The following is a 20,883-nucleotide window of genomic DNA, read 5'->3' on the forward strand; positions in this document are numbered from 1 at the left end:
CGAATCAGATTTATTGTAGCTTATTAAAAATTAGGGAAGTTTTTTAAAATAGTAAGTTTTAAATATTTTGTGGTTATTTAAATTATAATAACAATTTCTAAATCTTAATTATAATAGCGAATCTTTATAAGAGAATTAATCAATTTATTTAACCATTAAAATTGATTAATTCTAAATGTTTGTTTTAAAATCATATTTGTTATTGAATTCGTTAATTCTAATAACATGATTTAATTACTTCATGCGGTTTTGGATGGTCAGGCCTTGTTTTTTTAAACAAATATAAATAAAATATATTCAAAATCGACTTTTTAAAATAAATTTGAACTTATAAAAAATGAATAATATAAAAAAATGCTTTTTATATAAATTTTAAAATACAATTTTTATAAATGTTATCGAATAAAAAATTAGAGAAAAATAAAAAAATAATTAAAATTTTAAAACATCAATTCAATAAACTATATCGTCGATTGGCAAGTTACTGATTCATCCAACGGTCCAGATCGCCGCCTCTATTCTCGGGCCTTTAGGGTTAGGGTTTTAAATACTCCCGCTGCCTGTCTGCTACTGTGGGGCCCACTCACTCTCTTGAGAATGATCTTTACCGTTAAACTTATATCACCTGCATTACTCAACGGCCGAGATGTACTTTCAGGACGAGGTATCGTCACCCGAGATGGTGATGGGAAACCGGAGCAGGTTCTCACTTGGTGTGTATAAATAGTAAGCGAGGCAGGGCGGCAGGCGGAGATCGCTTTCGCAGTCTCGCTGCCGGTGGCATTGCAGTTCGCTCCAGTGTGCTCGGGAAGTAGCGGCCTTATTAGGGTTAGGTTTCGTGCTTACCGCGGAGCGTTTGCGATGGCGGCCGACAAGAGCAAGAAGTCGAAAGTCACCGAGCCAGGAGTCGAGGGGGAGCCCGAGCCCATCGATGGGGAGCTGGTACTCAACATCGAGAAGCTCCAGGAGATTCAAGAAGAGCTGGAGAAGGTAACAATTTAGGAAAAAATCTTTTCTTTTTAGTTTCTTCACTATCTGTTTCCTTCAGCTGCCCTGTTTTCTAGATTTTGTATTTAAAAAAAAATGTCTTCCTTTTTTCCTCCTAATCTTGGCGGCCTACATCGACGTTTTTATCAATCTTAACATAAAGATAAGATTTTCCCTCTGATTTAGTGTCTTAACTGATCGGTTCCACTTGCTTGTATATCTTTGGTCGATTGCTTGTATGCTCTTCTGGATAAATTGCTAGGATTATTCTCTTTTAATTTGTAAATAGGCAATTCATTAAACATGCATCTCTTATCACTTCCTTTACCACTTCTCAATGTGAATGTTTCTTGTGATTTATATAGAGCAATGTCTATTGTCCATTTTGGAGCAGAATTTCTTGTTTGGGATTGTATTTCTATTGCTTCTACATAGAGCTTGAAATATATTACTTCGTTTCCACACTTGGCTAGAGTCTGCTTGCATCAATTATTATAGTTTACAAATCAAATAGTTAATGGTGTTGCCACTTTCCAATTTAAAATCGTTTGAAATTAATGCCCATCTATCGTTCCTCAAGCTTCATATTGACGCTCATCACTCTGGATATTGACATTTATGTGACTCCTTAAATATTGACTTCTTAAATCAAAATTGAACATATACTTCCCATCTATGTGATTTTCACTTTGCAAATTGACATTTTGATGCTAGATGATTGGCCCATAATTAATTCAACGCCTGTTCATGGATCAATCAATTTTATTTTTAAATAAACGTCAATCCATTTAGCATGTGTATCTAGAAGATATAAAGGAACTAGAGATAGTCACAAAAATTAAACCATGAATGAATTAATGAAAGATACTTACAAGAGGATACTTAGAAGGGGAGCCTGGCGCAACGGTAAAGTTGCGGCCATGTGACCTAGAGGTCACGGGTTCAAATCCTGGAAACAGCCTCTTGCCAAAGGCAAGGTAAGGCTGCGTACAATGGATCCTTTCCCCGGACCCCGCATGGCGGGAGCTTCGTGCAGATACTTACAAGAGGATACTTAATGCTCATGTGTCTATGCTAGAGTCTACACATACTAAATTTCATTTGAAGAGTGCTAACCACAATATCAGGAAGAGGTTTGATGAATGTATCTGTAAGCTTGGATTTTGATTCAAGATAGTCGAGTGCAATATCTCTTCGAGCTAGATGATTAGATGAAATGATGCTTAACTTCTATATGCTTAGTCCTAAAATGATTCACTGAATCTTCTGTTAGGTCTATTGTTGAAAGAAACTAATTTTAGGAAGAACTGCATAGCCAACACTCTTCTTCTAGGTTTTTGTCATGTGATGGTAGAGTTGCTGTTGCAATCATTCTGGAAAAATGAACTATTTTGTATGATATATGCACTATGATTATCATAGCATGTAAAAATGATATGACACCTGAGTGTTTCTTCCCTGCTGTTTTCTTTTCAAGTGGTTCAACTTTCTTTTGTTTTGATTTTTATGATTTGGTGTGTTTCTGACCATATGCTAGATCAACGAGGAAGCAAGTGATAAAGTTTTTGAGGTGGAACAGAAATACAATGAGGTTCGCAGACCTGTGTATGTCAAACGAGCAGACATTATAAAAAATATCCCAGACTTTTGGTTGACTGCGGTATTTAACTTTTACATTGTTATTTGAACCAGAACGCCTTTTCTGGAAAATTTCTGTATTCATACCTTTTTCTTCTGTGCAGTTCTTGAGTCATCCAGCCCTTGGTGATCTTCTCACTGAGAAGGATCAAGAGGTAAATAAGATTTGATGAAGGAAAACATAGCCAACTCAGATAATTTGTTTAAAGTCACACCCTGAGATTACTCAATCTGTATTTATTTAATCTAATATAAATCGGCATTCTTTGAATCAGGTTTTCAAGTTCATGCAATCAATAGATGTTGAAGATTTTAAGGATGTGAAGACAGGCTACTCTATTACATTTGTGAGTTACTATGCATCAGTGCCTGAATCTTGGTTTACATAATCAAAATCTTATCTTTAATCCTCATTAATTGTATTTGTTTATACCATGCATAGAACTTCTCTGAGAATCCATATTTTGAGGATAGAAAATTAACAAAGACATATGCATTCGCTGATGAAGGAACTACTAATGTATCTGGTACTCAAATTAGGTGGAAGGAAGGCATGGTAAGGCAGCAAACATTTAATATTTCCTTGCTGATCCTTTCACTTGGGTTGTTGGTGTGATTTTTCTCTTCTGTTATTTATAGGATCTTCTTGCAAATGGTAATGCTCAAGAGAAGAAAGGAAGCAAACGCTCCTTTGTCGAGGAAAGGTAAATGTTCTTTCTTGTTTTGTTCTTGTCCTTCAAATTTTTTTACGCCATTATGTATTAGTTCATCATCATCAATTGTTGTCAAGCCATGTGTTTACCAACTCTTTGATGTCAGCTACATAAATCTTATTCCTCGATTGAACGTTGTGCAAGGCACCATTATCTATTAATTAATTGCTGGTATCTTTTTTAGTACTTATTGCTCACCTTTATTGTTTTTGTTTACTCTGCATGGCCTTAATGATTATTTGGCTAGTTGCAATTAGTTCTCTTCCCAAAGCACTTAGGTTGCATTGATGAGTTGGCATCATCAACTAGCTTGATCATTTAGTGAATCTTCACTATTTTATGCACATGTATATCTGTATCCTAATCCATTCTTTGTGAACAGTTTTTTCAGTTGGTTTAATGAAAATTTGCATAAGAACCTCTCAGAAGGAGTGATGGATGAGGTAATGTTTCTTGAATTTCCTTCCAGACTTTTTTTGTCTTAAACTGAATTGGACACTACAACAACAAATTGTCTTGGTCATAACCATTTGGGATGATTAAAAAAAGGCATGATTCATGTTGCTTTTCGTGGGCATATGTTAAAATACAGTTGAACTAGATCGTTACAACCACAAGATCATAATTGCTTCTGGACTCTTAGAATGTAGAATCTCTTCATTTATAGTAAGTACCTTCTCTTACAAGCACGTGTGCAGGTGGCTGAGATAATCAAGGAAGACTTGTGGCCCAATCCTTTAAAATACTTCAACAATGTATGTTTATGTAGCTAGCTCCTCTCTCTCTATTTATCTTCCATCGAGCCTCATATTAAAAAAATTAATTCAAAATCATTATTTGATGTCACAGGAAATCGATGAAGATGATTTTGACGGTGAGGACGATGAAGAGGTATGCCACTTCCTCTAACATGTTACAGAGTTTTGCATGCTGCTGTTGTTATCTCAGTGAATGCAGATTCCATTTTTTTCTTTGATCTTAGTATCACCTGGTTCCATTTGTATGCTTAACACGTTTAAGTTACAATAAGTGAAAAATGGCAAGTGCTAGTTTTTCTCATGTTCATTGTGAGTAAATACTTTGCTAACCTTGATTTTTTTAATTTGATCTATTAATCATCAGAGAATGAGAATATTCCTAATTGTCTGCTCCCATTTTTTTCATATACTCATGAAAAAATTCCAACAGGTATTGGAAATTTTGTCAAGCATCAAAATCACCCATAACCAGAAAATACGCAACCATCAAAGAAACCAATCCACCAGAAAATCTAGTTTAAAAGTAGCTATTTGCAGCCTTGTTCCGAGTCTTTCCTTATGATTTCAGTTGAAATGAGCAACTGGGGAACTTTTTTTTCCTGAATGTAATATAAGACATGTTGAAACTATGGGTTTGCAGACGTTATGATGCCATTGTTTGCACAAAACCACTTCTTTTAGCCTTATCTTTTTGAGCAAACTGGCAAACTACTGTCCATGACTAATTATTCTTTCTCTTGATACTAGGAAACTGATGGGGATGACGGCGAGGATGATGATGGCGAGCAGGATGATGACGATGAAGAGGATGATGACTGAAATTCAAACTGTTTACCGTGTTCCGATAAGCACAAGCAAGACAAAGCTTATTTATAGTCAGCCAGCGATGAGATGGAGATGGAAATGTTGTGTTGTTTCCTAAATGTGAGAAGCTTAGATGTGTTAGATTCCTACAAGCTTCATACACTGATAGTTAGTTTAGCATCATGACTGTTTGGGATTCAACTTTTATGACATTTCGCCCTTTCAGTTATATATAGATTTATTTGATTAAAAACTTGTTAGCACTTTTGAGCAGTGAACTGAAAATGGATGTCTTTTTCAGCCATTTTGCACTTCTATTTTATGCCAAGCAAGAATTTTAAAAAAATGATAATCTCAGTTAGTCGCATTGACTTAATCCTTTGAATTTTGAGGTGATCAAAAATGGTCTAGTCTCATGAAAAAATTTTTCACTGGCTATCAGGATAAATCGAACCGAACAGTAAGAGCACAGCACAGTTTGGATAAACGGCCAGATGCTCGAGCTCGGCTTTTGAAATTATGATTTCCATTTGGAATAAAGATTCGTTTTAAAATTAAATATGTCGTCGAAAATAACTCATTTAAAAGTTAAACGAATCTAAAGTTTGGCATTTAATATTTATAATTCATGTAATATATATATATATATATTTGTGACTATCTTTTCGTGAACTTTTACACGAATATGTTTGAAGTCTGAAAGTCTGTATTTGTTCTTATCGAAGAAAGCATTGTTTCACTACAGAGAAACTCTTATACTCTCCGCTGCTGCATTTCAATTATGCAAACTGAGCATCACTTATAATTGTTCTAAATATTGAGGGGTAAAATGAAACATAAAACATTTAGGTGTAAAATGAAAATCGTACCGACTCCGTACTGTACATGTAACTCAATACGTCGAACGCACTGATCGAGCATTAACGGCAGAGCAAGCATCGAACGAGCCCGTTCTCGTTGCATTCCGGGCATCGCCGGAAACCTCCGTCGAGCTCCTCATCCTCCTCGTCTTCCTCCACGTAGACCTTGCAGCTGCCGGAACAGGTCTCGCAGGGGACGAACCTGACGTCGCCGCACCACTCGCACCCCGCCTCCCCGCCGCTACCGCGGCCTCCGCCCTTCCCCTGCCGCGCCATCTCGCAGCACTCCAACAGCTTGCCCAACATCCCCTGGTCGTGGAGCTGCCGCACCTCGTCGGAACCGCCGATGTAGCTTCCGTCCGCGAAGACTCGCGGCAGCCGGTAGCCGGGGCCTAGTATGCCGACGAGCTCCTCCTTGAACCCGGCGTGCATCGACACGTCCCGCTCGTCGACGCGGACGCCGTAGCCCTTGAGGATCGTGTCCACGGTGCGGCAGTCCTCGTAGGTTTTGCGGATTCCGCGGAGGCTGGTGAAGTAGAAAACCACTTTCCCCTCGCCGGCGGGCGGGCACTTGCAGGAAGGCGCCACCTTTGCGGAATTTGGATTCCTGCTCGCCTTCTTCGCGTCGATCTTTTGCTGGAACTCGTTGATCCTCGCTCGTACAACGCTGAGAGAGGGCTTCTTCTTGTCTTCTTCCCCTTCCATTTCCCTCTTTGGGGATTGATTTAGGGCTTCGCGGAAGGCGGACAAAATCTCGGGGTCGAAATCGGAGAAGACGGAGTCATCGGGGCTGAGCTCCATCCACTCCGGCTTGGGCGAGTAGCTGCTGGTGAACTCGGAGTCAGGCGAGGAGCGGTGGGCGTCCCGGACGGTGTGGAACGAAAAGGAGCGGTAGTGGGCGGCGGGAGGGAGGAGGAGGAGGGGGCTGGCGTTTTCAAGGCCGGCCATGAGCTCCCATGCGTTGATGACCTCGGGCTCGTTGGGCGGGGTCATCGTCGGCGTCTTCGGGATCCGCCGCTCGATCATCTCGGACCAAGTATCGGCGCAGCAGCCGATCTCCCTCGCGCTGCCTGCCTTGATCGCCGCCACCGCTGCCACCTGGTGTTCGGCGGAGATCTTCGCCGTTACCTCCTCGTCGGAATTGTCGTCTCCTTGGTCGAGCATCAGTGAGCCGAGGGTGGTGGAGGTGAGCGAGACGGCGTGGTAGCCGTCCCCGCTCCGCTGCTGTCTGCCGCCGGCCAAATGGACGGGAAGCGACTGGCTACGCCCGACGACACCGGGACTCCGCCCGCTGCGTAGCTGCTTCGAGCCCGTGCAACCCATCTCGATCCCAAACAGCCGCCCGCTCTCCCTGCTTCGATCAGAAGACGATCAGCGACAAGATTCAACAACACCTGCACTCGAGATCCGCCCCGAGATCCGCAAATCATAAAGCTCACGAACATTCCCAGACACGCTTCATCCCCATTTCTCAATCCCGAGGAAGCTCAAAAAAAAATCATCGAAACCTCTCTCGATTAGGGCGACCAAATGGAATGCGAAACAGGATCAAATCGAATCTTAAATTAATGAAACACCAAATCCAACGAAGAACAGAACAGAAAAACTAACAAAAGTTCCACTTGATCGCAGGAACAGATCAAAGTTGGCAACTTGGTAGCCAAAAAAGGAAATCCAGAGCGGAACAAATCAGATTTAGCTGGAACCAGACTCCCTACAACTCAGAGAAACAGGGAAGGGAGAGTTTAACAGCCATAGCACAAGAACAAGTCAAACAGAGGGCGACAGAGATTTCGTGCCCATCAACTCGGATGACAAAAAGTAATCAAATTGGAACGAGTCAGTGACGAGAAAAAGAGGGAGAAGAAAAAGGAGGAGGAGGAGGAAGAAGAAGGTGCCGCCCACTACGACGCGGAAATCAACTCAAATGCGCGCAGGAGTCAAAGGGAAGAAAGCACCAAACCACCATGATCTAGCAAAATGCGAGGTCTGACTTCTTCCTTCCTTTTGACCTTCCTTCTTCCATTTCTCTTTCCTTCTTTAGGGTAAGCATGGAGATCTAGCAGAGGGAAGAACCGAAGAAGGCGAGGTGGAACAGCGAAGCACTGTAAAGCTCCTCCCTTTTCCTTCTTCCTCGTCGCGTCGCTGTTAAATTCGCAAACGCTTGCTTCAGAATAACACAAAGAAACGCGCTATGTGGTTTTACGTATCGGTCCTTTTTAAAAATGTTAAATTTCACAAAGGCACCCTGAGTTTCTTTTATTTATAGTAGTTCCTTATTTTGCCTCCAAATTTGGTAAAGATTTTATTTATTTATTTTGCATAAATACACTAGATTCTATTTTTCTTTTCCTTTTATATTCTCAATTATCCAGTTATGTTTCTATTAAAAAATGATTTCATAAATAATAATATCCAGTTGCTTCTTGATTAATGAATTGGATGGGACTATGGGAGTTGCCAGCCAACCAACGCATTAAACATACATAAATTAATTAACCATGGAATTTTTAATTATAATCCCAAAGTTAAGATAACAGATTAGAATTTAAAAGGATAGTGTTTAGGCCACTTAACCCCCTTAATCACTTCCCCTCAATTTACATGGAACCAACTTCTTCTTGTCGTCTTCTTCATTAAAATTCTCTTCGAGCATAATTAATTGCCCTGCACTATTTATTGTTATAGAATTAATTTATTAAGTCGAATACTATTTTTTTTCTTCAGTAGATAAGGTGGTAGAAATTTATATACTTTTACTAACAAATTCCCCATAACTATTTATCAGTACGTTATTGCTTTTAATCTTTCAAATTTTTTTTAATATGATTTTTTTTTTTTTAGCAATTCTGTATAAATTACATGCACAAATTTAGTGTTTGTTGCAACTCGTTGAAAAATAGTATTTTTACAAAATTTAAATCGTACAAATGTATTTAATACCCATTTTGATGGATGGTCCCGATAATTCATTGTCTCATTATATTGATGACTTGGCAAGATTTTTAATTTATTTCGACGTGATTTTTTATTTAGAAAAATTAATTTAAATTAATAAAGAAACAAAAATAACGAATGTGGCAGTGGAGACAATTAATAAGACAGTCGCGAGATTTATCAGAACGCTGGCCTACCGCCCTTTCTGGTACGCCGTTGACCTCCGTAACGGCCTGTCAGCGCCCCTGTGATTTTATTTTTTCGGTATTTTATTAAATTACGATAGGTATATTTCAATATTTTAATTTTTATAATGCCTAAATCGTAGCATATTTTAGAAATATTCCATAGATAATTTCAATTTTAAAATTTTTTAATCATTTTAAATCAAAATTAATTTATTAGAACATGCAGTGCTCTGTGATTTTATTTTTTTTGACATTTTATTAACTTACACCGGTAGATTCTATTTTTATATTATAAAATATCAAAATTATTATATAATATTAACGTTCATAATATAATAGAATGAGGATTAAAATATTTGTATTGTAATCACTATAATTCTTGAGTTATATTAATGATAAATAATTCTCTCGTCCGATATGGGCCTATTTCCAGTGCCCGGCTTATGTTCAGGCCGAGCTAGACCCGACCCAAACCGATAAATCGCGCAGGGTTGAGCCGGGCGGGGCAGCCCTGATCTGGCCCGGTTTTTTTTTTTCGTTCTTAAACCCTAATCTAGGGTTTGGTGCTATTTATTCCCATTTCCGTCTCTCGGTCATTTCTTGTTCTCGGTCTTTCCCTTTCCCATCTCTGGTTCTCTCACGCCGTCGATCGCACCGGCAAGCTCTCCGCCTCTCCATCTCCCTCCTCGCATCTATCGCTCTCGCACGTCGTCATCTTCACCGGCGTCATCCCTCCTTCTTCCCAGGTCCTCGCGGACTCTCCGCTAATGGCTCCAGTGTCGCAGAAATCTAATCTGAAGAAGAAGTTGAACAAGAAGATTCCAAGGGAGGAGGAAGTTCATGCGTCCTCCAAAGAGATTGAATCTCTCGAATTCGATGTAGGCTCCGAGGAGGAGGAGGAGGATGACCGCAGCCAGTCCTCCGACCCGGAAGACGAACTATCCTCTTCAGGTGCTTCTTCCGACGGAGAACCCCTTGCCGACGACTTCCTCGGCGGCAGCGACGATAGTGGTAATTGCGGTTGATTCACGTTTGTTGATTTTGTCAGTTTTATTTGTCGTGCGCGTGATGTTTTCGATGATTTGGTTTCAGAGGAAGTGGAAGAGCTGGGGTCAGATTCGGATGAATCTGATCTGGAAGCAAAATCAAGAGCCATAGACGAGGCAAAAGCGAGGGCAGAGGAGGAAGCGCAAGAGGAGTTGCAGCTTAATATAAAGGGGGAATCTGATGAGTTCAGTTTGCCAACGAAAGAGGTCTGTTTTGCCTCTATTGTTTTTTATTTATTTATTTTTTTTAATTTTTGGCATTCTGTAACTTCTGTCTTAACATCATCACAAAAGGTTCACTTTTTGTACTGAGGTATGAGTGATGATGCAGGAACTTGAAGAAGAAGCTCAGCAACCGCCCAATCTTCAAAACATTCATCGGAGGATCAACGAAAGTGAGTAGGCCTATCTCTCTGATAACTGAAGTTCTGGCAATTTTTTTTTACGGCGCAATGTATTTAAAATGAATATTGAATTTTCTTCTGTGGTGTTTAATTGGTACTATTAATGCCTTTGATGCTTTTGGCAGTTGTTCGCGTACTATCTAATTTCAAAAGCCTGAGGCAAGAGGGTACTTCAAGGAAGGACTATATTAATCAGCTTAAAACAGATATAATGTCTTATTATGGCTACAATGAATTTCTAATTGAAACTTTCATGGAGGTGCTGATGATTGTTGCCACTCATTATTGTCATTTACTACCTTCCACATTATTGATTTCTCATCTCTTGTGCTACCCTATTTTTCTCAATGTAGATATTCCCTGCTGTTGAACTCATTGAGCTACTTGAGGCTTTTGAAAAGGGCCGACCAGAATGTTTGCGCACAAATACTTTAAAGGTAGCGTTATTTGTTTCTTTTTCAAAGATCTGGCATGTCACGATAGTTAATTGCTCTTTGAAATGATGCTTTTATAACTGATTTTCTTGTTATGTTACCCATTCCTTTCTGCTTCTAATTTTTTAGTTGATAGACTCGTAGGCGTGATCTTGCTGGTGTTCTAATAAACAGAGGAGTGAATTTGGATCCAATAGGCAAATGGTCAAAGGTAACATCAGTCACGGTTCTTAGATGTTCTCAATGTATTCCTTCTTGTAGAATCTTGGAGAGTGATGTGTGATATACTATCGCAGGTTGGTTTAGTTATTTATGATTCTCAAGTGCCAATTGGTGCAACTCCTGAGTATTTGGCAGGACACTACATGGTGTGCATTTTGTGGCACTGAATTTCCTTGGCAATCAATTAATTTGCCTTATTTGTTTTCTTCATACTTCAATCTAACATTTCTTTTTCTGCTTTTTAGAAACAAGCTGCAAGTTCATTTTTACCAGTGATGGCTCTAGCTCCACAAGAAAAGGAGCGAATAGTAGACATGGCGTAAGTAGCTTTTAGTATATCCTTCAAGAGCTTCTACTATTTCTTTCTTTTTAGATTGGCAGATGCATTACATGAGTGTCATTCATCAATAGCATCGACATGTAGAATTTTTAATTCCCTATTCTAGGTACATTGCATTGCTTGTTTATTTGGAACATAATCAATTTGATCCTTCTCTAGAGCGTAGATCTCTTAATATCTTGAGTAATTCCACATGCTTGCCAGGAACTATGTTTTACTTAAGGATGATAAGGGTTCATAGGATGTGATCTCCTATGAGGCAAAAGATCCTACAACTCAATTTTTTGGGCTTATTCCATATATTTTGAGGTTTTTTTTCACCCTAGCATCATCCTTTATGTACTAGTTCACCATCTTCTCTAGCATTGCCAATCCTCCTCTATCTTAGCTCATGAATTCACAATTTGCAACAAATGTACTAGTGCAATTAAGTTCATTGATGATCTTGCTAATGGAAACCAAATAGTAGAATACACTTGGTACACACAACACAAATTGGAGAGCTATTTTTGTCAGTCTTATTGATTTTTTTAGCAATAGAGAATAATGTTATGTTTGCTATAATAAAATTTTAATTCCAATGAAATGGAGATAGGGTGCTTGTCATACAGTCGAATGTTCCAGAATTAAATATTCAAGTAAATTTATCTTGCACATGAAGAGTAGTACCATTGTGAGAAAATTTGCTAATTGTTGTTCTTGAATCATTTCCTGCTAACTGGCCCAGAAGTTTGTGCATATTTTCTAGTTTGACCTTATTTAGAAATACCCTAAAAGCTCACAGCCAACATTAGGTTCCTTGGATTTTTCTTTGATTGATGCTAAGTAACCATTGCCATCTAATTTATGATTTGTAATAATAATCCTTCATCAAAGGATTGTGCAACCACTATAGATAGGTAGACTTAGACCTAATAAAAGGACAAAAGGGTAGCTCGGTGCACAAAGCTCCCTTCAATGTGGGATCTAGGGAAAGGTTGGACTATATTGGGTCTATTGTACACAACCTTATCTTGCATTGCAAGAGGTTGTTTTGTGACTTGAATCCGTGATCACAAGGTCACATGGCAACAACTTTACCATTATGCCAAGACTCTCCTTCTAGATTTAGACCTAATAGATGAAGACAAATTGTTACTTATCTTAGAGTCTGTTTTCATGAACTGATTGTTGTGTGGCTTCAAGTGAAGATGGGAAAAATGGATAAGATAAGAGGATACCATGAACAAGTTTTTGGGGAAGTCTAGAAAGCTACAACATACAATGAAACTACCATCTATCTTAGAAAATAGCAAAGTAATTGAGAAACAAAGTTGTTTAGAATATTTACCGTCTAAAAAACAGAAACAAAACAACTATCTCGAACATATCAATTATCTTCTATGTATAATAAATTTGAACTAACAAAATTATTAGGTATATCTGCTTCTGAGTAGAGTGATTAGGTTATCTCATTTAAATCTTTCTAATAGGTGAGAATTTCTACATAAAATATTGCTTTTGTATTTTGAAAATTAATTTTGACTTTGCATGAAATTTTAAGATTTTAATTTGAAGTTTTCTAAAATTTGAAAGATTTTAGAGAATTTTACTTGTTAGATTTTAAAGTATTAAAATATCTTAAGATCAATTTATATAAATAATCTTAAACTCAAATATTAAAATATCTTCAAATCATAAAATCTTGAAATTTTAAAATCACTTTTTAAATCTTCTGGATTTTCAAAAATAGTTTTGAAAATTCTTTTTCAATTTTTTAATGATTTTTAAAATTTAAAATTTTAAAAATTATTATCCAAAAATTCCTGAAAGTTGAAACTTGATTTATTTATTTATTTTATTTTTGAGTTTTTTTAATGATTTGGTGGCTTGTTTTAGTTGATATTGCATTGCTTTGCTTATGTGGAATGATGTCAGTACATGTAACAGGTTGTGCCACATGGCTGCATGTCATAGTTTGAACATTGGCATGGTGACTCAACACATACGTCTTATGGTGATGTTGATGTTTCATGTGATGCATATGTAGTGCTAACGTGCTGCTGTATAAGTGAAGGATGCTCTGTTTGTGCAATTAGAAATTCTTTTAACTTTTTCATATATCTCATGGACACATGGTGCATGTTTCTTGTGTGATAGGGATGGTAGGATCCATGTACCATGATCTTGTTGGGCATTCTGAAGTGGGGTTATACACCTGTGAAACCTATTGAATAAATGGTTGGCATATGTTATCTACATAAGTAGATTTTTCTTGACCATTAGATTTTAGGAGATCAAATCTAGCTTGTTGAATTTAGAATCTATGTCCACAGTTGATTTAGATATTGATGGCTTGGATTTTGGAAAGAGTAAATTGGATCTCTTATGTAAAGGTTTGTTCCTTCTTTTTTCCCAAGCTGTAGGGATCCAAGATGTGTGGTCGCCTTCCCCATTCTGCCACCCTATATTTTTGTTAAATGCTGGAGGTGGAACACCTCTAATGGTGAATATGCCATCTCTGTTGGGAGAGCAATTTGCCATTGCCAACATGACCTCCTCGACTACCTAGTTGATCAAAATGGTCAAATCTATGAATGGATACCTTTGAATTGTCTATTAAGACAAGCCCAAAGTCCTAAATGAATCCTTTTGAGTTATCTATGTGGACAAAACACAATTATTTAATTCACAATGCCAACCTTAAGCTAGATAATATATATGTTTACTTACCTTTTCTCATATAATGTGTCATGTGTGTAACTCATATTCAATAATTATTTTATATGAATTTGCACTCTCTATTTGCAGTCCTCCTAGTAATATTTCTACATTATATTTCAAATCATGAAATGAAGTCATGAAATATATGATGTTTATTTTTTTTTATTCTACAAGTGATTTTAAATGGCTTCTGCTTAGGCTGTCTAGGTGGACCTTGCATGAGCCACATATTGTATGAGGTCTGCATCTGCAATTAAAAATCTTATTTGATTAATCTGAAATAATTTAGATTGAGTCAAGTTAATATAAAATATTTTGTTAACATGTTCTAAGAAGTTTGGATAGTGCTTGTGATTTTGCCTAATTGTGTGATAAGATGCATATTGTCAACCTCAAATAATTAATAGTACACTTAAATGGCTTGTTGTATTGCATCTTGCGAATGATCCATTGTCCAACATCTATTTGCATTGTGAGTCTGTCTGTCTCTTTTATTTTTTGGTTGAATACATAAGTCTGATTGTGAGTCATCATGCCTATGTTCTAATTATTATTCCTTTTGTTCTGCAGTGCTGCTCCAGGTGGTAAAATTACATATATTGCTGCCCTTATGAAGAATACAGGCAAACACATATGTGCTTTACTTGATTAGTTGTTTAATTGCTTCAATTTTATTGGAAATTATGCTAACAGTAATTTGTGGGTTTGCTAGAAAGAATACAATAAAAATATTAGTCACCGAGTGGAATTTTGTGTGAACCTCGTAGATGATAGAATAAAAAGTGTATAGGTTGAGATGATATTGATATGTTTAAAGAGAATCTTTAGTTTCTTAGGTAGAAGAGTTGAATAATTAGAGTGGAAAATATAAGACAAAGAGAATCAAAGAAGTTTGTAAGTTATCAAATCTGTACATCATCCAAACTATCCGGACAAATATGATTTGGTAATGATAATAATTTTTATCAAACAATTTCACTTTTTATTTCTGGTTATGATCATATGAGACTATCCAAACTTCCAAGCTTCTTTTCCTCACTTCCTGAACTTTGATTGAAGCTTTAATCAATTTGAATATTGCTTGTGATAGTGATATAATTTTTTGTGGAGCTCAATTGTGGGATCAAATTCCTATAGCACCCAAAATATTCTGGACAAATATTGTTTGGTTGTGATAATGTTGTTAGCAAACATTTTCACTTCTATTCCTTTTTATGACCATATGTGACTATCCCAATTGAGAAATAATTTTTAATCCATTAATTAAGTGATATTACTGTGAATATTTCCTAAGAAATCATAATTGCATTTGGCTTGGCATTTCATTTTTTAATTACTGTTGAAGGAAATTAAAGACATTGTTGAATACCATCTATACTATAGACTTCAAAATAAGATAGCTTCTAGTTTTACTAGTATTCTCATTGATATTGTTAGATGGCTTGAAAGATAAATTAGCCAATCTCAAAGGATTCAGAAGCATGATTTTCTATGTGAATGCTATTTTAAATTAGCCAATCATTCTTAGTTTCACCACATTATCTATGCTGGCATAAGAAAAACTAGCAGGACAACATTCCAAGATATTGAGCTAATGCTTTACATGTGCTATGGAGCTATGTTCTAGTACATAGGAGGGAAAGTTGCATCAGTAGGCATTTGTTTACTATGGAATCCAAAGAAATTTCTTTACTACAGATGAGGAACATATAGGATGTTGTCTGTGGTTCATAACATATTATTTGATTTATGTGTGTTATATAGTCACTGCTCACTATGGTTGTTTGGGTAATTTGATTGCTTCTGAAGTTATTGAGATTTTCTTTGAATTTCTTCACCTTAATTCTGCCAGGAATAATTTATGCAAATGAATTTAAAGAGAGCAGGCTGAAGTCGCTTACAGCTAATATACATCGCATGGGTGTTACTAATACAATAATTTGTAATTACGACGGGAAGGAGGTTAGTTATGAGAATATTTAATTAAGATAGTCAGTGAATGACCTAATTAAATTGCTGACTTCAAGACATCTTTTGCTGTTCCTGTATAATTTCAACTCAGATACCAAAGGTTCTTGGGCTCAATTCTGTTGATAGAGTATTGTTGGATGCCCCCTGCACAGGTACTGGGGTAAGTTGAAAACTTATTTTAGTCAAACATTAAGGCAGTGGTAAATTCCTTTGTTTGGTGAATTATGTGAAACTAGCTGACCTTTTTGTTTGAAGGTTATATCTAAAGAGCAATCTATTAAAACATCAAAGACAATTGAAGATGTCCAGACTCGTGTTTTCCTGCAAAAGGTAGTTGTCATTCCTATATAATGTTATTTAGTGGAAATGGTTGATTGACGCTTACAGCAACTACAGTGGGGAGAATAGATATTGTTTTACTTTGCTGTGTGAAAACCATACATTACCACACTTGTTGCATTTAAGTAGTGGTACATAAATTGCATTTAGCATGCAGATGAAAGGAAATGGTTAAATGTATAATATTATTTTAGATAGTTGTGCATGGATATATAATTTTTAGTAAGGTTGGAATAGATGGTTTCACATTTGGTTCAGATGAGAGGAATGATACACTGAATTGAACCTGAACACTTATATAAAAATATATAAAACCTAAACCAATTGTAGGGATTCAGTTTTAGTTCAACTGAATGATCTGCACTTTCCCCATATTATTATCTACATTAATTTAATGCAATCAAGTTTTTCAATTTTTATTTGTCTCTATGTCCAAGTTAGTCATGGTATAATACAATAGTTTTTGTGCTGGTTGAATGCACATAAGCAACAGCTTACATTTAAGGACAAACTTCTAGCTTGATCAGATTAATCTTCTCACATCAAGGACAAACTTCTAAACCAGAAGTTCATCATTGATCTGCTTCCTAAATCCTCTTCATGAACATGTGTAATGCATGCTATAAGTGCCTTATGGGAAATTGATATCATGGCTTTAAATTTGGCTTCATCTCGTTCATTATAAGGAAGATTGAATTGTTTCACCCATGCTTCGGCTTTTAAAATGACATGTGCCTCAGAAGAAGCACTGACATAGTTGAACCATGTCAGAAAGTGATATCTAAGCAAGAATGGTCTACCAAGCAATAGTCTCCTTTTCTGTCTCTTCACCATGCTCACTGACGCCAAGCCCTTGTAAACATATGAGAATGGGTACACTGACCATCTGCAGGTCGTGACTAGTTTAGTTCCAAGAGAAAAAAATTATAGGACTGAAGCATTAGTAGGAAAATATTTCTCTAATTTGTACTTCCTTTGAAGGTACTGAATACACTCACCCCCTTCTGTCAGTTTCCTTGGATGGAAGGAGAGAGGGATAAAAATTAAAATTTAAAAATTTTATTGTTGAAAAATATAAAAAGCACAAATAAAAAGATATATTTAAAAATACATTATTTTGAATTTTTTTTAGATTGGATTTGAGCTACAAGCACACGGTGGAGAAGATTTGGCAAAAACTGAGGAAAGATTTATTTGGTTATTTCCTTTCCTTCATTTAAAAGAAATGAAGGATGAGGATGACCGGGTCTTTCTACCACCTTATTTTTATCAGCGTTTCCTTCCTTCGTAGGGAATGCAACCTTAGAAATCGTGTTACTTTAAAAGATTCTTTACGACTTCAATGATGCATGTATGTATGCTATTTGATAGTCATAATTGTATTTCTTCTATAATATCAACTTCTGACTTCTAACAATGTAGAAACATAATTCTCTTATGCTGCAATTTCACATTAGTCTGCTGTGATTGAGAATCAGATTTTATTGAGAAATTGCTTTCCTATTTCCATAATCAAATAGGTAGTACTTGACACTTGCTTGTAGCCTGATATGATATGATGCTAGATATGGTCTTATACCAAAGCCGAATGCACTTTTTCCCTCGTCATACATGGATGAGAAAAGAAGACCAAATAGGTAAAATAATCCATAGAAAATATTTTTAGTTACCTTAAAATTGATTACATATCCAACTAATACGTGTCTTAATAATTTAGTGAATTATAACTTTGTTGGTTGACGGTTCAAACTATTACCAAACTTTGTTGCATCTCTTTACTAGCTACTATGGTACACTACCATTCCAGGCTAGGAGGGGCATTGGTACCACAATCAAGGTTAAAAGATTGGTAGTTAGCAGGATGCAAATATGGATTAATTTTAGGTAATTGATTTATGAAGTGAACAGTCTAAAAGGGCTTTTAGGATAGTCGACCTTAAATTAAAATAACAGACCACACTGGGTGGTATGGATTGTATGAATATAACAATGTATTGATTGTAAAATACTATTTATGTAATGAAAATGGTTACCATTATGATTGGTATGCCATGGTATGCAAGACTTATTGGCATAGAACATTACCAAGATTTTCCTTGGACTAATTCTCTGAATACTATTTTGGTCCAAATACTGGATTTAGACAAGGAAAATTGAATTGTGTAGGTGAACTTTTACCAGGTGATGAACTTATCAAGACCTGTTAATTTTTTTCCTAGATTCAATATATTTTCAGGCTACTTTGCATCAGAATGAGTTAATCTTCTTTGTGGTTAATACTCACACATGAAATAAATTTAACTAGATGAAGTGAGTTGCGTAACTATAATATAGATTAACTTTTCTGCTTCATGGTGGTGCATATTTAAGTATCAAACAATCTAAACTTTGCAACTGACAGACGGAGAACATTGCATCCATTTATGAAATTATTTGTTTTAATATTGCTTCTTCAGCATAAAATTTCAATCAAATTGTGGTTGATACAAGTATCTTTCAGATTCTCTTGTTTATATATGCATTGATGTTTACATATTGTGGACTTTCAATGATTGTCTAATTAGCCATCTGTTGCAGCAACTCATTTTAGCAGCAATTGATCTAGTAGATGCTAAGTCAAAGACAGGAGGATACATAGTATATTCAACTTGCTCCATGTTGGTTCATGAGGTCCGCAAAATATTAAGTGATCAGTGAAATTGATGCTAATATCCAATATGTTGATTTTTTATTGTCTATTGTTCATTTTGTAGAATGAAGCAATCATAGACTATGCACTAAAAAAGAGGGACGTAAAAGTTGTGCCATGTGGCTTGGACTTTGGTCGCCCAGGGTATGACCTAAAAATATTTACTTGACTAGTGTCTCATAGTCATTTACTATTCCTGATGACTTTTTTTCTCCCCAACAGATTCATAAGGTTCAGGGAACACAGATTTCATCCATCTTTGGAGAAAACAAGGAGATTTTATCCACATGTAAATAACATGGAAGGATTTTTTGTTGCTAAGGTATAATTTTCCTTTATACATTGCAACTCACTAGCATTTTTCTTTAGTTTTTGAGGCTCCTGATACAGAAATGCAATCTCCTTCAATTTCAGGGATAAGCAATAAGTCATTTAAAAAATGTTTTTAGTGAAAAAATAAAATAAAATTGCAGAATGTCACAATTACTTTGTTCTTTCTGCAACTAGGAAAATTGTTACTCATTGCTGCTCTGCATATCTGTTTGTAGGTTGTGCAGTTCCTGATTTGCATTCATGCTATAAAATTGTTATCATTCTTAGTATGGTAGAATTCCTTTAATTTTCTTAATTAAAATTTATGTACCATTTCTTTGATATTTAGGGAAGTCTAGGCTTGGTTTTGTCCTGCACACAATTGAATATCACTAGACCTAGCCGATCCTCTTTCTTTGGTGACTTGTCTATCTTGTTATGCATGTAATTGTGATTTGATTTTCCTATTTAATCAACTGTTAGCATTTCTTCAGAAAAGAGTTAACTATCCATGTCTTCTGTTGGGTTGGATGTTCAGTTATACCAAACATTAAATTATTGTTATTCTTTATCAATTTTTTGAAAGTGTTTGTGATACTTCTTAAAATATATGTTTCTGATTCCGGCACTTTCATTAATTCTACCTGCAGTTGAAAAAGCTAAGCAATTCCAAACCAGCAACTTCTCAATCTGATAAAGAGGCAGAAAGAAAAACTGAGGCAGCAGCTATTACCGGTGATAATGATTCTGAGATCCTGAATGGGAACCCAGAATTGCCAAAGACTGCACAAGCTGTTAAGAAAAATAAAGAATCTAATACAAGTATTAGTAGGAATGCTGGTAGACATGCAGGTAAGAAAATCAAACCCGCAGGTGGTAAAAAGAATTATCGGAAAACACCACCTGCATCTGTTGATCAGGCAAAGAGAAAACGGAAATTTTCATCTAATGAAAAAAATGGGCCCAGGTAAGTTTCTAATGAACTTGACATATTTGCATCGAATATTATTCTGGAGGTTTATGTCGATCGTCTACTGACAGGATTAAGAGAAGGAAGCCTCAGCGGAAGGGAGGCTTAGGCAACATGAAGGAGACATGAAGTGGTGAATTGAGATGCTGAATTCTGCTGGTCAGGCACCAACAAGTGCAGCATATGGTCCAAGTTTTGTTTGGAATGATGGATCTGTAATGATTGTGTAGATTATCTATAATTCTTATTGATAATGGGAGATCGAAAGTTGAGACCGGATAGTTGGAAAATTATCAATCATACCCATTATCTATTGTGCTTGTCAGCTTGTGTTAACTCGGTGATGCAGGAACTCAAAACAGAAGCTGATCGTAATCAGTGATTCTGGATGTCCAGATGCAGCATCAGGAGTCTAGAATGGTCTAGACATCCAGATGTACTCCAAGCGTCTGGAAAGGTAATTTTTAGCGAGCAAGTTGAGTTGGCACGCGTGAAGCGGTCGATACACATTAGTTTTCAGGCGTCCTGAAGGAATCTAGATGCTCGGAAAGAGAAAGTTTGACACAAA

The 20,883-nt window shown here is 36.5% G+C and overlaps 3 protein-coding genes across 3 annotated transcripts; 2 read left to right on the plus strand and 1 right to left on the minus strand.

The window, feature by feature from the left end:
- The first annotated feature begins 771 nt into the window (after positions 1-771).
- On the plus strand, positions 772-5,180 carry LOC141814785 (NAP1-related protein 2-like). Its single transcript, XM_074702733.1, has 10 exons — positions 772-990; positions 2,525-2,647; positions 2,730-2,780; positions 2,901-2,972; positions 3,068-3,181; positions 3,265-3,329; positions 3,721-3,781; positions 4,037-4,093; positions 4,188-4,229; positions 4,844-5,180. The coding sequence occupies exons 1-10, from the start codon at positions 862-864 to the stop codon at positions 4,913-4,915; spliced, it is 786 nt and encodes a 261-aa protein (XP_074558834.1). The 5' UTR covers positions 772-861; the 3' UTR covers positions 4,916-5,180.
- A 515-nt stretch (positions 5,181-5,695) lies between these two features.
- On the minus strand, positions 5,696-7,162 carry LOC141814576 (uncharacterized protein At5g39865-like). The gene has a single exon (XM_074702517.1). The coding sequence runs from the start codon at positions 7,081-7,083 to the stop codon at positions 5,821-5,823; it is 1,263 nt and encodes a 420-aa protein (XP_074558618.1). The 5' UTR covers positions 7,084-7,162; the 3' UTR covers positions 5,696-5,820.
- A 2,318-nt stretch (positions 7,163-9,480) lies between these two features.
- Positions 9,481-20,659, plus strand: LOC141814575 (26S rRNA (cytosine-C(5))-methyltransferase NOP2B-like). Its single transcript, XM_074702516.1, has 17 exons — positions 9,481-9,896; positions 9,978-10,138; positions 10,263-10,326; positions 10,461-10,594; positions 10,689-10,772; positions 10,906-10,980; positions 11,066-11,137; positions 11,237-11,310; positions 14,605-14,657; positions 15,887-15,996; positions 16,097-16,165; positions 16,261-16,335; positions 18,922-19,014; positions 19,098-19,177; positions 19,256-19,355; positions 19,996-20,312; positions 20,387-20,659. The coding sequence occupies exons 1-17, from the start codon at positions 9,653-9,655 to the stop codon at positions 20,442-20,444; spliced, it is 1,863 nt and encodes a 620-aa protein (XP_074558617.1). The 5' UTR covers positions 9,481-9,652; the 3' UTR covers positions 20,445-20,659.
- Positions 20,660-20,883: the final 224 nt, after the last annotated feature.

Source organism: Curcuma longa, chromosome 21 (genome assembly GCF_044706935.1).
Source record: "Curcuma longa cultivar G26 ecotype Majalengka, Jawa Barat chromosome 21, ITB_CL_G26_1.1, whole genome shotgun sequence".
NCBI classification, from domain to species: domain Eukaryota; kingdom Viridiplantae; phylum Streptophyta; class Magnoliopsida; order Zingiberales; family Zingiberaceae; genus Curcuma; species Curcuma longa.